Below are 16,311 nucleotides of genomic sequence, written 5' to 3'. Positions count from 1 at the left end.
TGATCTGCTGCCTCCTTCACACCCTTCTGCTGGGCATTGAGCCCACAATCTGGGCAGGTGCCCTGACTGGGAATCAAACTGGCAGTCTTTTTGTGCACAGGACGAGGCCCAACCAACTAAGCCACACCGGCTAGGGCATGACTTAGTCTTTTTAAGAGAAATTGTAAAATGTGCTCTGCAGCCTTACCAATGGGCAGAGTCCTTGCTTCTAGTCTGACTTTTCTGTGATCTTCTGTGCAGATGCTGATGGTCCTGCTCCCCTTGAACTACCCAACCAGTGGCTCTGGGATATCATTGATGAGTTCATCTATCAGGTATCTGGTCAGCCCTTAGCCTCGTTTTAAATGACTGATTTGAGCAAGGAGTAGCTGTTACTGCCATTGCTTGTGTTATTAAAAAAGGTGCATGGTATAAAAATATGCCCATTATAGCCTGAACTGAAATATCCCATGGCGGTGGACTCCTCTGTTGTGTTTTTTTTATTTTGTCTCACCTGAGGGTATATTTTTATTTTTTAAAATACTTTTATTGATTTCAGAGAGGAAGGGAGAAGGGAGAGAAAAACATCAATGATGAGAGAGTATCAATTATCGATTGCCTCCTGCACGCCCCCTACTGGGGATGGAGCCAGCAACCCAGGCATATGCCCTTGACTGGAATTGAACCTGGGACCCTTCAGTCCGCAGGCCGACGCTCTATCCAGTGAGTCAAACCAGCTAGGACAGGATATGTTTTTATTGATTTTAGAGAGAGGGAAGGGGGGAAGAGAGGTCGTACAGGGCCCGACTGGAGGTTAAACCCGCAAACTAGGTACTATGTGCCCTGACCAGGAATCAAACTCGTAGCCTTTTGGTGTATGGGATGATGCTCCAACCAACTGAGCCACCCAGCCAGGACATGTTAGGGTTTACTGAATAGTCAGTGAGGCCTATGAACTCCAGGTAGGAACTTGGAAGTCGGGAGAGTTGAACTTTTACCAACTTCTTACCTGACCTTGAGAGGTGATGTGGCAGGAAGAAAGCGGGTCTTATAGGCTTTGGCGCCAGGTAGAGATGGCTCTGGTTTGGGGTGCCACCTCGTAGCTCTGTCACAGTGACATGCTGTTTAAGCTTTCCAAGCCTCACTTTCCTACACAGCAAAACTGTTCTCTATCCTGATTGTGATAGTGGTTACTTAAGTACGTTCTAGATCAGAATAAAATAGAACATTTTTATTAAAATGGAAATCTTACCACCTCAGAGTACTATTGTTCATGTTCCACCGAGAACTGTGCCTGACGTAAAGTACTGCAGCTGTGGGACCTGGGGGTAGAAGTTCAAGTTTTACTGTTCACTAGCCCTGGACATTGGGCAAGTTACTAATCACACTGTCCCTTGGTTTCTCTAAATCAGGGATCTTTGGGAAGGTAACTGTGTGTGTGTGTGGGGGGGGGTGGAGGTTATGTATATGTGCTTTAGTGCAGTGCCTGACACAAAATAATATGAGTCTGGTTGTGGTCAGTATCATTATACTTCACCTTTTAGCCTAATTCTGTTTAAAATATAAAATAAATTACAAAACAAAATAATTGAATTTGGAAAAACATCTGTTTCCATGTGTCTTTTGGGGGACAGTATAGCTCACACTGGGTATATCAGGGGAATCTTGTTTTTTTAATAAAGATGTCATTTGAGCCCTATGGATCAAAGAGACTTAATGAATGCTACATAAAGTGTTGCTAAGTTGTGATTGGTGAGCTGAGAAAACCTTCCTAGGGCTCTGGCAGAAAGAGGCTTCCTGCTCAAGATGAGGCTTAAGTGGTTTTGTGAGTTCAGGCCACAAACCACACCAGCTTTGTTTGCCCTCTCTGGCTCCTTGGCTTGTGTCCACCTCTAATTTGGCATAATTTTAGAAGGTTGGCAGTCCTGTTCACTCGCAGCAAGTCATGGAGGATCATCTGTGCTAAGGTTCTTCATCCCTTGAAGACAATAAAAATTCTCTTGGTTTAGCTGGTGTTCTCCTCTTAATGGGCTTAAGGTGCTCTCATTTCTAACACAGACAGTGAAGGCCTGGCTGGTGATTCTCCTAGCTAGATACATGCCACATGGGGTGAGTGGCTCTTCCCTGCCACTCTCTTTTGTTTATTTTTATTGCTATAAGTAATATGCAAATATGTTAATACTATATTTTTTAAAATCTTTTTTTCTTCAAACCAGATAAAATGAAAGTGTCTTTGCAATTATTGTCTGGAAAGATAGACACCACATTAATGTTTCTCAGGCATTTACATAGATGTGTACATACAAAAATACTTCATTAAAAAAATGATGTCCTACCATATTGTGTATTTTGCTATGACTTGGAACACGTAACATGTCTGTATAGAGACCTGCCTAGTTTTTTGTGCCATATACGGGATATGGATATACCACTCCTGGTGATGAACATTTGGGTTTTTTATTTTCACTAGTATAAACTGAATCAATGAATATCTGTGTAACATATAGGTATATCTCTAGGGATTATTAGAAATAAAAATTGGTAGTTGAAGTATATTTGTTTTTTAAATATATATACACTGAGTGACCAGATTATTATGATCTCTGATTGCATAATAATCTGGCCACTCAGTGTGTGTGTGTGTGTGTGTGTGTGTGTGTGTGTGTGTGTGTATTAGAGGCCCAGTGCATGAATTCGTGTATGGCTGGGGTCCGGCCAGCCTGGTCAGGGGGAGGGGACATGGGCGGTTGGCCGACCTGCCTTCTGGTTGAACTGGTCGAGGGGACAATTTGCATATTAGCCTTTTATTATATAGGATATACACTGAGTGGCCAGATTATTATGCATTCAGAGATCATAATCATCTGGCCACTCAGTGTGTGTGTGTGTATGTATATATATTCATCCCAACCAGCGTGGCTTAGTGGTTGAGCGTTGATCTATGAACAAGGAGGTCACGGTTCAATTCCTGGTCAGGGCACATGCCCAGGTTGCAGGCTCGATCCCCAGTGAGGGATGTGCAAGGAGCAGCAAATAAGTAATTCTCTCTCATCATTGATGTTTCTTTTTTAAAAAAATATATTTTTATTTATTTTAGAGAGGGGGGAGAGGGGGAGAGAGAGAGAAACATCAATGATGAGAATCATTGATCAGCTGCCTCCTGCATGCCTCCTACTGGGGATTGCGCCCACAACCTGAGCATGTGCCCTTGACTGGAATCGAACCTGGGACTCTTCAGTCCGAAGGCCAGTGCTCTGTCCCCTGAGCCAAACCAGCTAGGGCTCATCATTGATGTTTCTATCTCTCTCTTCCTCTCCCTTCCTCTCTGAAATCAATACAAATATATTTAAATACACACACAGGCACGCACACACACATGCACACGACATACACTAAAGGCCCAGTGCATGAAAATTCATGCACTGGATGGGGGTGTCCCTCAGCCCTGCCTGCCCCATCTCACAGTCCGGGAGCCCTCAGGGGCGGGAGGTGACCCGGCGATCAGGGGAAGGCGATGCCCCCTTCACACCTCTGCTGCCACTGCCAGCAGTGCAAGCCTCGGCCAGTCCTGGTTGCCTGCACCTTGGGCAGCCAACATCCAAGGCTTGCCTGTGCCTCGGGCCAGCCCTGGGGCCTGGGGGGCTGAGGGGACTGGGCGCCGCCATCTTTGAGGGTGTGGCAGCAATTAGCATATTCCCTCCTTATTGGCTGTAGGTGCCACCATCTTTGTGAGGGCGTGACAGTCAATTAGCATATCCCCTCTTTATTAGGGGATATATATATATATATATATATATATATATATATATATATATATAAATCCTCATCTGAGGACATTTCATTGATTTGTAGAGAAAAAGGGGGGAAGGGAGATGACAGACATCCATATGAGAGAAACATCGAGGTTGCCTCTCTGTGTATGGGAGATGACACTCCTACCAACAGCCACACCGACCAGGACACTTTTGAAATTTTTTAAAATCAACTTTACAGAGGTATAATTGACATACAATAAATGTACCAATTTTACATGTATAATCAATGAAATATGACAAGCATATACACAATCAGGATATATAACATTTCAAACACTTTGAATTTTAGTAAATAGTAATACATTGCCTTCTCAAAAGGCCTGTATCAAATTATATGACTACCAGCAGCTTTGGGGAGCACACTTTCTATACTGGATGTTATTGGTCTGTATAATTTTTGTCAATTTGAAGGAAAAGGAAAAAAATCTCATTTTAATTTACATTTATCTGACAACTAAAGAGATTGAGCATTTTCCCTGTTAATAGACCAATCCTGTTTTTCTTTGAAGTGGTCATCATTATCCTTTGCCTATTTTTCTATTAGATTATCTTGTTTTTATTAATTTACTAGAGGCCCGTTGCATGAAGATTCGTGCAAGAATAGGCTTTCCTTCCCCTGGCTTCACTCCCGGCCACCTGGGAGCCACCAAGTCCTCGCTCCCGGCCAGAGCACCACTCCTGTAGCTCCCTCCGCCTCCCCCCTCCTCCTCATAGCAGGTGTCCTGGGCAGTTTCTTGCCTGCGTATGCAAATTAACCCTCCCATCTTTGTCGGGTTAATTTGCATACTCCTGATTGGCTGTGGAGGTACGGTCAATTTACTTGTTTATTATTAGGTAAGATGACTGTCTTTTCTCCACTCTTAGACGAAGATAATGCTTTAGAGTTGAAGAACAATCTTAGGTCATCTAGGACTTAAGAGCCTTTCTAGGTCACTGGTTTCCAAACCGGAGTGTGCACCAGAATCAACCAGGGTGCTTTTTGAAAATTATGATTGAGCAGATGGTCTCTTGTGCTGTTCTCTGGGTGATTCTTGGAGCCACCCCTGTGCTGATCGGATAGAATCACTGCTCCAAATACCTGTGGCATGACCCCTGTGTGGGCCTTATACTTGGCTTTGGTACAGAGATGACTTAGATTGGATGACACACATGTACAGATACCTACCCCCTCTCCACCACATCATCATTCATATGCAAAACCACATATGAATAGAAATCTGTTACAAACCACCTGATTCTGGTGGTCAGATTACCCGAATTGTGGAGCTCAGGTATATTAAATAACTTTAGGCTGTGTTTGATTCCAAAATGAATATTGTGCCTTTGTTTTGTTTTTTTCACAAACTACCTCTAATCTTAGAGATTTTTACTTAACTGTATAACAGCTAACATTTAGTAATGAACAAAATTCACAGCTAATCAAAGATGGCTCTGAAAAAGCAAATAGTGTGCAGAGAGGTTTAGCATGAGTAGTAGTATTCTCACCCTCACCTTCCCCCAGTCCACAGTCCTGGGCATCGCCTCGTCTTCTGCATTGTGCACTTGGGCTGTCATCTTGGATTTTATGCCCCTGCTGCATCTTTCCCTTCTTTCCCAACAGTTTCAGTCGTTTAGCCAGTACCGCTGTAAGACCGCCAAGAAGTCAGAGGAGGAGATTGACTTCCTTCGTTCCAATCCCAAAATCTGGAATGTTCACAGTGTCCTCAATGTCCTTCACTCCCTGGTAGACAAGTCCAACATCAACCGGCAGTTGGAGGTGTACACAAGCGGAGGTGAGTGCTGCTTGCCATCTGTTCCACATGAATAGAGACCACAGGAAGTGTGGGGGAGTCACCGCCTCCTAGGGATGGGCTGTTGTTCTCTTTGGTTGTGAATAGTAACTGAGTGCCAAAGTTGGGGGCTACTGGGCTCGGCAGTTGGCTGGCAGACTGAACCAGCACTGAGATGTGCATTTATAAGCATTCCTACTGTTTCTCCAGGGCCTTTGTTAAGATTTCACACTTTTCTAACTTTTTGGTGTCAGGACCACTTTACACTCTTAATAGATTGAGAAGATCGTAGTTAATCTACGTAAGTGTTTTGGTTGGTTGGTTGGTTTGTTGTTGTTTTTTCATTGAGAAGAGAGGCATTTTTACAAATCTCTTTAGTGTCTGGCTTCTGGAAGAGAATGGGTTCTCATTTCTATTCCTGGTTTCAGTCTGTTGCGATATGCTGTTTTGGTTGAAGTAAGTAGAGGGGAATCTGGCCTCACAAAGATAATTAGTTGGGAAAGGGAGAAGTTTGTTTGTTTGTTTTAAAATATATTTTATTGATTTTTCACAGAGAGGAAGGGAGAGGGATAGAGAGTTAGAAACGTCGATGAGAGAGAAACATCGATCAGCTGCCTCCTGCACACCCCCTATTGGGAATGTGCCCACAACCAAGGTACATGCCCTTGACCGGAATCGAACCTGGGACCCTTCAGTCCGCAGGCCGACACTCTATCCACTGAGCCAAACCGGTTAGGGCAAGGGAGAAGTTTTTAACAGCCTTTTCAGGTGGTATGGATGTTCTTTGATACCACAGTGTAACTTGACAAGCAGTAATGTCTTACAGCTTAGCTGCAGTGAGGAATTTGAAACTGTATCAGTGAACTTTTACTTTGGTACATTAAAATTCTCTCGTTGCCCTAGCCCAGTGGTTGGCAAACTCATTAGTCAACAGAGCCAAATATCAACAGTACAACGATTGAAATTTCTTTTGAGAGCCGAAAAGAAATTCTGCGCATGGGCCACAAAGTTTCAATCTCACTGTACGTGCGCGCCCGCACTTGGTATTTTGTGGAAGAGCCACATTCAAGGGGCCAAAGAGCCGCATGCGCACGCCGCGGTTTGCCGACCACTGCCCTAGCCAGTTTGGCTCTGGATAGAGTGTCAGCCTGTGGACCGAAGGGTCCCAAGGGTCCCAGTTCAATTCTGGTCAAGGGCATGAACCTTGGTTGCAGGCTCCTCCCCGGTCCAGCTTGTGCAGGAGGCAACCAATTGATGTGTTTCTCTCACATCAGTCTTTCTTCTTTTCCTCTCCCTTACACTCTGTCTAAAAAAAAAATAAAATCAATGGAAAAATATCCTCAGATGAGGATAAAAAAAATGTCACTGGTTTTTCCAGCTTGAATGGGTCTTTTGCACATGCATGATTTTGTAAAATATTGGTTCATTGAGTTGTAAAACTTTCCAAATGTTGACACTCTGTTAGACTTTTTTTTTTGGTTATACAATTTTTTAAAAATCACTTATTTTTGCTGTCAACCTCATCAGATAAGCCTTTATTTGGAAGTTGTTGAGCTCATAGTGGCAGATTGAAGTGTTTTTTTTGTTTGTTAGTTTTTAAGATACAAGTTTTATAAAAGTCTAATTTTTACTTAAAAACTCAGATTTTTCTTTGGCAGCAAACACTGTCAGTTGCTTTCATTGAAGTGTAACAGGCTGGCTTCATTCATTTTTGAGAAAATGGCTGCTAAATGCCTAAATCTAAATGTCCATAGTTTTTGTGTCTGTCATTTTTTTTTTTTCAAGTAAAAATGGTGTTTTGTGGAAAAGCCGCTATATATTTATTTATTTACTTATTTTTTTACTGCAAGTGTGTGGTAGCAAAGAATACAATGACTAGGTACAGTTTGGTGCCACTGCCTGATTTATGCCAACTTGTCAGTAGTTTTACCTGGCATTGTTTTTGCATCATTGGTGTAAATTTCAACTCAGTGGTAAAGGCAAATAGCATCTTAGTGTTATTAAGAAAACAGCTTTGACCTTGTGAGCTTCCTTAAAAGGGGGGTCTTGTTGAGAGGGAACCTCATATTCTCAGGTGTGTTGGGGCCAAAAAGTAAAGAATAACAGAACTGCTACCCTCCACCCAACTGTAGGTAAATTTAAGATTAGCCTAAGGCCAGGCATGCTGTTTCCTGGTATTCCTTCGAAGGCAGAGTTATTCCCTGTGGCAGGCAGCTGTAGAGGCTGGCAGTGAGTGAAGAGTTTACTGAGTGACATTCAAGGCTCAAGCCTGCCTGCCTTACCTCTCTCTGCTGCAGCATTAGTGTCTGTCTCTCTCAGGTGACCCCGAGAGTGTGGCCGGGGAGTATGGACGGCACTCCCTCTACAAGATGCTTGGCTACTTCAGCCTGGTGGGACTTCTGCGTCTGCACTCCCTGCTGGGGGACTACTACCAGGCCATCAAGGTGCTGGAGAATATCGAACTGAACAAGAAGGTAATGAATTGTTTCCCGGCCTGTCTGCACCTGTTAGGGCAAATACCAGGGAGGTGAAAGAGGACCCACTTCCCTAGGCCAGTTGAAAATGAGAACCGGGAAGCCACTGCAATGATCGGAACCTGGACAAGGTGGTTCTCTTGGTGTTTACCTAAAATATTCAGTCGTCTTTTGATTCTGTTTCCAAAACAGAATGATAATGGCAGGTATTTGCTATTCAAGTTTCACTAGCGTTAATTAACAAAAGACTTAGTTCTAAGGTGGTATAAATAGTAATATGATTAATTGTTATTGCTTTTGCCTAGCCACATAAAAATCGATGCCTTTTGGTTTAACTTATGTGCCTGTCTTCTATCTGTTCCTTTATGGGGCTTATTTACAGAAGTAAGGAGTAGAAAGCAAGGAAGAATACACAACTGAGGTGTAGAGTGTTTAGAGCTGAGACCAGTCCCTTTGTTACAGCTAAGAAAATGGAGGCCTCAGGTCACATAACTACTTGGTGAATGGTATATATAATGCTCAGAGCCTCTGACTCCAGCTGACACTAAACCCCATTAACTTTCAGATCCTATCTGGGATGAGTTGGTTTTGGGCCTCATGGGTGCTTCTTGCATTTCCTTCCACAGAGCATGTACTCCCGTGTGCCCGAGTGCCAGGTCACCACATACTATTATGTTGGTTTTGCATATCTGATGATGCGTCGCTACCAGGATGCCATCCGGGTCTTTGCCAACATCCTCCTTTACATCCAGAGGACCAAGAGCATGTTCCAGAGGACGACATACAAGTATGAGATGGTAAGGGGGCTTTTGACTGTTTTTGGTAAATGCCATCCAAACTTTTGCTATTTTAGTATACTTTTTCAGCACATTGATTTCTTTATGGCTGGCCTACTCTAGGAGTTTTTTGTTTTGTCTATTAACTCAGATCATGAACACTTTGATAAGGACAGTGCCTTTTAACCCCAGTTGATTCCCATCAGTGCCTACACTTATTTACTCGCAACAATTTGCTGAGTGTTCTCTGGGCTGTGGGTATTTAAAAATGAGTTAGATGATGAGGGTATTGTGCTCAAGCAGTTTGCCATGGGGGTAGATGGGTCCAAGGACATGTATAGAATTGGAAGGAGCTTTTAGGCAGAGCAAAGCTATGGAGACTTGGAAGTGTATGGTGTTGTAGCAGCACAGTAAACCATTTTAGCTAGAGAGCAGAAATTAGTCATACTGGGTGTTAAGATTTTGGGGTAACCTTCATTACCCAGCTGAAGTATTTAGTCTTTGTTCCATAGGCATTAAGGTACCATCAAAGGTTTCTGGGTGAATTGATCATAACTGGTGTGGGAGGCTTGACCTGCTAGTAATGAGTGTGGCAGACTGGAGAGACAGAGTTACCAGGAAAGAATCCAGGAGACAACTAAGGAGGACCCGAAAGTAGGCCGGGATTGAATAGAGCTAGAAGAAGGCTTGGGAAGACATTGGGAAAGTTAACTGAGTGGTGCAAGACAAAGGGGGAAGTCAAGGATCTGTGAAGTGTGCTGGGGAGAATGGTGGGGACTCAGAAAGTCCATTTCTTTTGACCTTACTCCAATCTCACCCTCCACCCCCAGATCAATAAGCAGAATGAGCAGATGCATGCGCTGCTGGCCATCGCCCTCACCATGTACCCTATGCGTATCGATGAGAGCATTCACCTCCAGCTGCGGGAGAAATATGGGGATAAGATGCTACGCATGCAGAAGGGTGACCCACAGGTCTACGAGGAGCTTTTCAGCTATTCCTGCCCCAAATTCCTGTCTCCTGTAGTTCCCAACTATGACAATGTGCACCCCAACTACCACAAGGAACCCTTCTTGCAGCAGCTGAAGGTGTTTTCTGATGAAGTGCAGCAGCAGGCCCAGCTCTCAACCATTCGGAGCTTCCTCAAGCTCTACACCACTATGCCTGTGGCCAAGCTGGCCGGCTTCCTCGACCTCACAGAGCAGGAGTTCCGCATCCAGCTTCTGGTCTTCAAGCACAAAATGAAGAACCTGGTGTGGACCAGCGGCATCTCCGCCCTGGACGGCGAATTCCAGTCAGCCTCTGAGGTTGACTTCTACATCGATAAGGTATGGTCGCCCCTTGGGCTAGGTTCTCTGGGGCACTTTCTGTTCCTGCATGAGCAATAAATATTGATTAAGCTCCCACTGTCTTCCAGTCACTGTTCTGGGCATTTGGGATACATTGGTGAACAAAATCAACAAAGATTTCTGCACTTTTGCTAACGTTCTAATTTTAAAGAATAGACAGTAAACATTGTAATTAAGCAAAAAATTAGGTTAGAAGTTGCCAAGTGCTATGGAGTCAGGGTAGTGGTGGTGGAAAGCATGGGTTACATACAGCCTGGCTGGGTAGCTCAGTTGGTTAGAGCATTGTCCCAATACGCCAAGGTTGTGGGTTCAATCCCTGGTCAGAGCACATACAAGAATCAACCAATGAATGCATAAATAAGTGGAACAACTCATTGATGTCTCTCTCTTGCTGTCTTTCCTGTGTCTAAAATCAATAAATAAATGGGGGAGTGGGGGAGAGAAGTAAATTCTTAAAAAAAAAAAAAAAGGGCACAGTTGCAGTATTAAATAAGGTGCTCAGGATAAGCTTTGTAGAGAAAGTGAAATTGAAGTTAAGACTTGAAGGAGGTGAGGAAATGAGCCAAGCAAATATTTGATTGAAGAGCATTTTAGGCAAAGGGAGCCTGAACTTCTTATAATGGAAGTAGGTGCTCAGTGCATGAATTCGTGCACCTCGAAAGGAACTGTGGGCGGGGCTGCGGTGGCCCGTCCTCCGCATCCCCACCCAGCCCCTCCCACCGTGGCTCCTGGTCCCCTGTCTGCCCGTAGCCCCACTCCTGCCACCACTGCTCCCATGCGCCACTTGCACCCACTGACAGTGTGGAGTGATTGGCCGATCACCCCTCAGAAGCAGGAGGAGGTGGAGAAGCTCTGAGGGGCAATTGGGGCTGGCAGCCACGGCTCGCACCCACTGATGGCGCTGAGTGATTGGGGCCGGCACCGGCAGCAGGTATAAGTGCAGGGTGGGATCGCGGGAGCAAAGAATTTTCAGTAACCACCAGAAGCTCTCCCCAATGACAGAGCCCAGCGCCCCGCCTTGCTCTGGCGCCCCTGCTCACCTGCTCCACCATCCTGGTGTGGCCGATACCTTGCCATGTTCCATGCACACCCCCTAGTGGTCAGCGCACATCATAGCAACCACTTCTGTTCAGTCTATTTGCAAATTAGCGTTTTATATAGACAGATTATAGTGTATGTGTTCCTTTTTTTGTTGTTGTTAATCCTCACTAAAGGATATTTTTCCATTGGTTTTTATTTTTATTTTTTATTTTTAAAATATATTTTATTGATTTTTTACAGAGAGGAAGGGAGAGGTGTAGAGAGTTAGAAACATCGATGAGAGAGAAACATCAATCAGCTGCCTCCTGCACACCTCCTACTGGGGATGTGCCCGAAACCAAGGTACATGCTCTTGACCGCAATTGAACCTAGGACCTTTCAGTCCGCAGGCTGACACTCCATCCACTGAGACAAACAGGTTAGGGCTTTTCCATTGGTTTTTAGAGAGAGTGGAAGGGAGGAGGATAGACAGAAACAACCATGTGAGAGACACATTGATTGGTTGCCTCTCGTACGCACCCCAACCAGGGATTGCAGGGCCAGGGATTGAGCCTGCAACCAAGGTATGTGCCCTTGCCAGAATTGAACCTGGATCCTTCAGTCCACTGGCCAACGTTCTATCCACTGAGCCAGATTGGCTAGCGCCAATATGTGCTCTTTCTGTGTCTAGTCTCTTCTGTTCAACGTTACATTTGAGAGAATCACATCCAGTGTTGTGTGTAGCAATAGTTCATTCATGTTCATCGCTCTAGTCAATATCTACCTTAATTTTTGACTGCCTTTTTTTTTTTTCATTCTTGCTGCTAATGGATATTTGGGTGATTTTGTCTATTGCAAAAAGTGCACATATGGCTTTATGGGGTAGCTGTCAATGGTCCATTTACGTTTTTGGTTTTGGGTTTTTAAGCCTTATGCTTTTGTATGCACAATCAATATAGCGTTGGTTTCCTCTCTGGAGGAGAGGAGGGTTGAGGAACAGTATTGGTTTTCCCTGTTGGGATTTTAAGTTCAAGTTGGACATTTTAATGTCCTAGTGAGGCTTTTTAAAGAAGCAATTTGTTTTGTTTTCTTAAGTGAGTCTTTTTCCCCCAGACTTAAAATATGCTAGATTCCTAGAATTGTTTTTTCTATAAAATATCACTTCCCCCTTTGCTTCCCCCATATGTATACACTCACAAGTTAAGAAAATGCTCTTTTTTTTCTTTATTTTTCTTTTTTTTGTTTTTGCGCTCTCTCTCTCTCTCTCTCTCTCTCTCTTGGTCTATTTATGTATGCACACCTCACTCTGTTCTCCATGTCTCTTAAACCCTTCTTCCAACTTTTTGTTTCTTTTACTCTGGATAATTTTGTTTTGACTGATCATTCTATCCCTAATTAATCTCTTCAGCTCTATTTTTTGCTTTCTGTAATTCTTTCTTGCTCATAGTGCAGTGTGTCCTTATGTGCTTGAGTATTTTTTACTATAGAGGGTTCATTTGACCTTGAAAAACTATTTGTTGACATTCTTTGAAGGCTAGGGTGAATATTCATTTCTCTAGAGGTTATTTGTTTTTTCCTCTTAAAAGTTGCCTAGAGATGTTACTGGTCTGGGACCAACATAGACTGAGCTTACAAGACTGTGGTTCCCTGGATCAACCAGGCGGCAAGCTTAGGCTGCAGATTATCAGAAGAATCACCTTGTGTTTCTAATGTCTCAGGGATGGGTCTTTTTTCTTTCTTTATTCACCTCTCCACTCTTGGAGAGCGTTGCTTGGTGTCAGGAGTGGGATGGCAGGTCTCTTCTGGTTTATTTTTAGCTTGAGGATAGAGTCCTTTAGGATCCCAGCATTATAAGGAAGGTCTTCTGTTAGACTGGCCCTGGCCTTGGTTTACTCCTCTGTCCAAATTTTCTAGGATTAGCAAATGCCCTCAGCACAGATGGGGCTTCTATGCTTTGCTTAAGGAATAGTTCTTCATTCTCTTCTCAACTCTTTGATGCTTTAAGGAGATTTAATTTATTCTGCATTTTTAGTTGTCTTAAGAAAATGTGTTGATCTAAACATCATTAATTTTTTGACAGTGTTCTAGATGACTTAATATATTCACAGTGTTGTGTAACCATCTTCATTAATTCCATAATATTTCCATTACCTCCAAAAAGAAACTCCCTGCGGTCATTCCCAATTCACCTAATCTCTGGTAAACCAGTAATCTGCTGTCTGTCTCTAGATTTGTCTATTCGTAATAGTTCATATAAATGGAATCATAAAACATGTGATTTTGTGTTTGGCTTCTTTCATTGAGCATATTTTTAAGTTTCGTCCAGGTTGTATCATGTATCGATACTTTTTTCCTTTTTATGGCTGAATCACATTTTGTTAATTATTTGATGAGTAATTGAGTTTTAACTTTTTATCTATTGTGGATAACACTGTTACGAATATTTGCATACACGTTTTTGTGTGAACATATTCTCTTGTGTATATATACCTGGTTGCCAGGTCAGTTTGGGTAGAGAGTGCTTTTTAAAAAAAATTTTTTTTTAAATATTTTTATTGATTTCAGAGTAGAAGGGAGAGGGAGAGAGAGATAGAAACATGAGTGATGAGAGAGAATCTTCGATCAGCTGCCTTCTGTACGATCCAGCCTGTGACCTCCTGGTTCATAGGTCAATGCTCAGCCACTGAGCCACACTGGCTGGACTGGGTAGTTTGTTTTTGAAAACTCATCTCATTAAACATAATCCTCTCATTTAGAGTGTATGGCTTTTGGAAGACTTGGTGTTTGTCAGGATTCAGCTGTCCTTGACATGAACAGACTCACCAGAAGAAGAAACACATCAGTAGTAGAAAGTTTTCCAGTGTGTTTTCTTCTTTTTTGTTGTTGTTATTGTTTCAGTGTGTTTTAAATCATGCTTTTAAAAATCAAAATTGTTGGTCCCTTGTGGTGTCACATCAACTACCTAAAGTTCTTTTTTCAGTTTATTCCCAGTGGCTTACATATACACATTCTTTGGCAATATCAGTAACCTGCTGCATACCTGTGTAATATCTTAGTGACTCAATGAACTAGTCCCAAATATCTGGATAGTCTTCAATAAAACACTTCTCCCAAGAATTAACAGCTTGATTATAATTAATAAGATTTTGCTATGAAATTATATTTAGGTTAAATTAACTATAATATGAGTCAGTCCCGAATGGAAAAGGTTTTAACTGCATGTTTTATTTTTATTGTTTCTCTTCCTGGTTCAGGTGTGTCTTTGGCAAAATACTGCTTTTGGGGTGGGAGGGTGGGGGTACTTTTTCTCATCCCTGACTTGAAAAAATCCTGTCAAAGTTTCAGAAAGTTCTTGGGTCTTAAGGTGGATTATGTAGGAACTTACAGGTAAAGTGGTGTTCGACAAAATATTTTGAGCTTAAGAACAAAATGTAAAATCTGGGCTAATTTGCAACCCGGGTATGAGAATGAAATGCTGTTTTAAATGTTTTTAATTGCCAAAAAATTCGTGTTCATTGGAAAAGACTACAAAATAAAAGTAATGAGTTAGCAAGAAGAAAATAAAAATCTACAAAGAGCTGCTATTAACTGGAAAAGCACTTTCTGGGTTTATCTAGCAATTAGCATTGTGATTATCTGCCAGTATGTAAGTGGCTCCACCGCACTGCTTTTATCTGACTTTGCTTTTCCCGCAGGACATGATCCACATTGCAGACACCAAAGTTGCCAGGCGCTATGGGGATTTTTTCATCCGGCAGATTCATAAATTTGAGGAGGTGAGAGGTCTGAGAGGTGTCTGGGCTGGGGACAGAAGTTAGGAACTAGGTGGGAGTTTTAATCTTTTTCTTTTTATTTTTAAGAAAGCCCCAAACTAACCCTTTCAGTTTCTGAGCTAGACTGAGTAGCTGCTTAGGGTTTGGGAGTGGGTTGGGCCTGTAGGAGTTGCTGTGTCAGCCTTCTCTGGAGCATCTCTTTCCAAGATCTCCTTCTGCGGATGGCCAGCAAGCCTTGTCTCCCTCCCTAGTATTTCCTAATATGGGTGGATTCACTGCCTGCTCTCACCCATCCCTCCCCATTTGGCAGTTATTCTGCAACTTAGACAGGTCTGGCCAGTTCCGCAGGCAAAGGACAGGGAGCAGCTCTGTTTTGACAGACTTGGTGCATTCCATGTCTTGCCCTGGGAGAGGTCTTGTGGGTCAGGCCAAACACTACTAGGGTATTGGGTCTCTTTTTGTCCTGGTGCTTTGAGTCCTCCAGCAGAGGTCACTGCACTGCTGTGGTCCATGCCACCAGCTCCTGCAGGGTAGCAATACAGCCCTGGCAAGCCTAGCCACTGAAACACTTTCCTGTGTATAAAATGGGCAGAACAGTGTGGGGAAGGTATGTGTTTGTTGAGGGTGAAGGGCAAGGAGAAGAACAGTGTGAAAGAACTGTGAGAGGTCCTGTGAATGTCCTGTGGAGGACCTATCTGGGCCTTTACACAGAGTAGCTGCCCCCACTCACATCAGAGACCCCGCTCCCTGACTTCAGAGGGCCGGCCTGGAAGTCTTTGACCTGGTGATCATGCACGCCGTAGGACAAGGCTTACCTTCCTTTTTTTTTTTCTCTTCTAGCTCAATCGAACTCTGAAGAAGATGGGCCAGAGACCCTGAGTACATGCACACTCGCATTAGTCATGAAGTTATTTTGATGTCGTCATCAGTGGGGAGTGTTCTTGCCACTGTGGATGGAGCTTTTACCAAGCTCAGTCATCAGCCTGTCAACCGAGTTGCAGTTAATTTGAGTCAAGGACTGAAATGTTTTCAGTAGGTCTCAGTAAAGGATCTTCCTTTGGAGCCAGATTTGTCATCTCGTTATTGTTGGGGAGCATTTGTGGATGAGGGCAACAATAGGTAATTTCCCATGTGTCTTGACGCATCAGTTATTGGTGTGTTTGTTTTTTAAGTCTATTCTTTTTTTTAAAAAAAATATGTTTTTATTGATGTCAGAGAGGAAGAGAGAGATAGAAACATCAATGATGAGAGATCCACTGGGGATTGAACCTGCAACCCAGGCATGTGCCCTGACCAGGGGGAATCGAACTGTTACCTCCTGGTTCATAGGTCAACGCTCAAACACTGAGCCATGCT

The 16,311-nt window shown here is 43.2% G+C and overlaps 1 protein-coding gene across 3 annotated transcripts in view; it reads left to right on the top strand.

Annotated features, from left to right (window-relative positions):
* EIF3L (eukaryotic translation initiation factor 3 subunit L) overlaps positions 1-16,023 on the top strand; it is a gene marked incomplete at its 3' end in the record, with an annotated part of 28,248 nt that extends 12,225 nt beyond the window's left edge. For 2 of the 3 annotated variants that reach the window (XM_079773700.1, XM_079773701.1), the window contains 7 exons: positions 241-314; positions 5,395-5,566; positions 7,883-8,037; positions 8,664-8,834; positions 9,644-10,141; positions 14,878-14,958; positions 15,796-16,023. In XM_079773700.1, coding sequence (XP_079629826.1) covers positions 241-314; positions 5,395-5,566; positions 7,883-8,037; positions 8,664-8,834; positions 9,644-10,141; positions 14,878-14,958; positions 15,796-15,834 — 1,190 coding nt within the window. Of the gene's footprint in view, positions 1-240; positions 315-5,394; positions 5,567-7,882; positions 8,038-8,663; positions 8,835-9,643; positions 10,142-14,877; positions 15,001-15,795 lie in introns of those variants that run through there. The other variant, XM_079773699.1, reaches the window with a different exon arrangement.
* Between the last annotated feature and the right edge of the window lie 288 nt (positions 16,024-16,311).

This window comes from Cnephaeus nilssonii (assembly GCF_951640355.1).
Source record: "Cnephaeus nilssonii genome assembly, chromosome: 6".
Taxonomy (NCBI): domain Eukaryota; kingdom Metazoa; phylum Chordata; class Mammalia; order Chiroptera; family Vespertilionidae; genus Cnephaeus; species Cnephaeus nilssonii.
The sequence above is the reverse complement of the archived record's forward strand: the minus strand, read 5'-3'. Positions and strand labels throughout refer to the sequence as shown.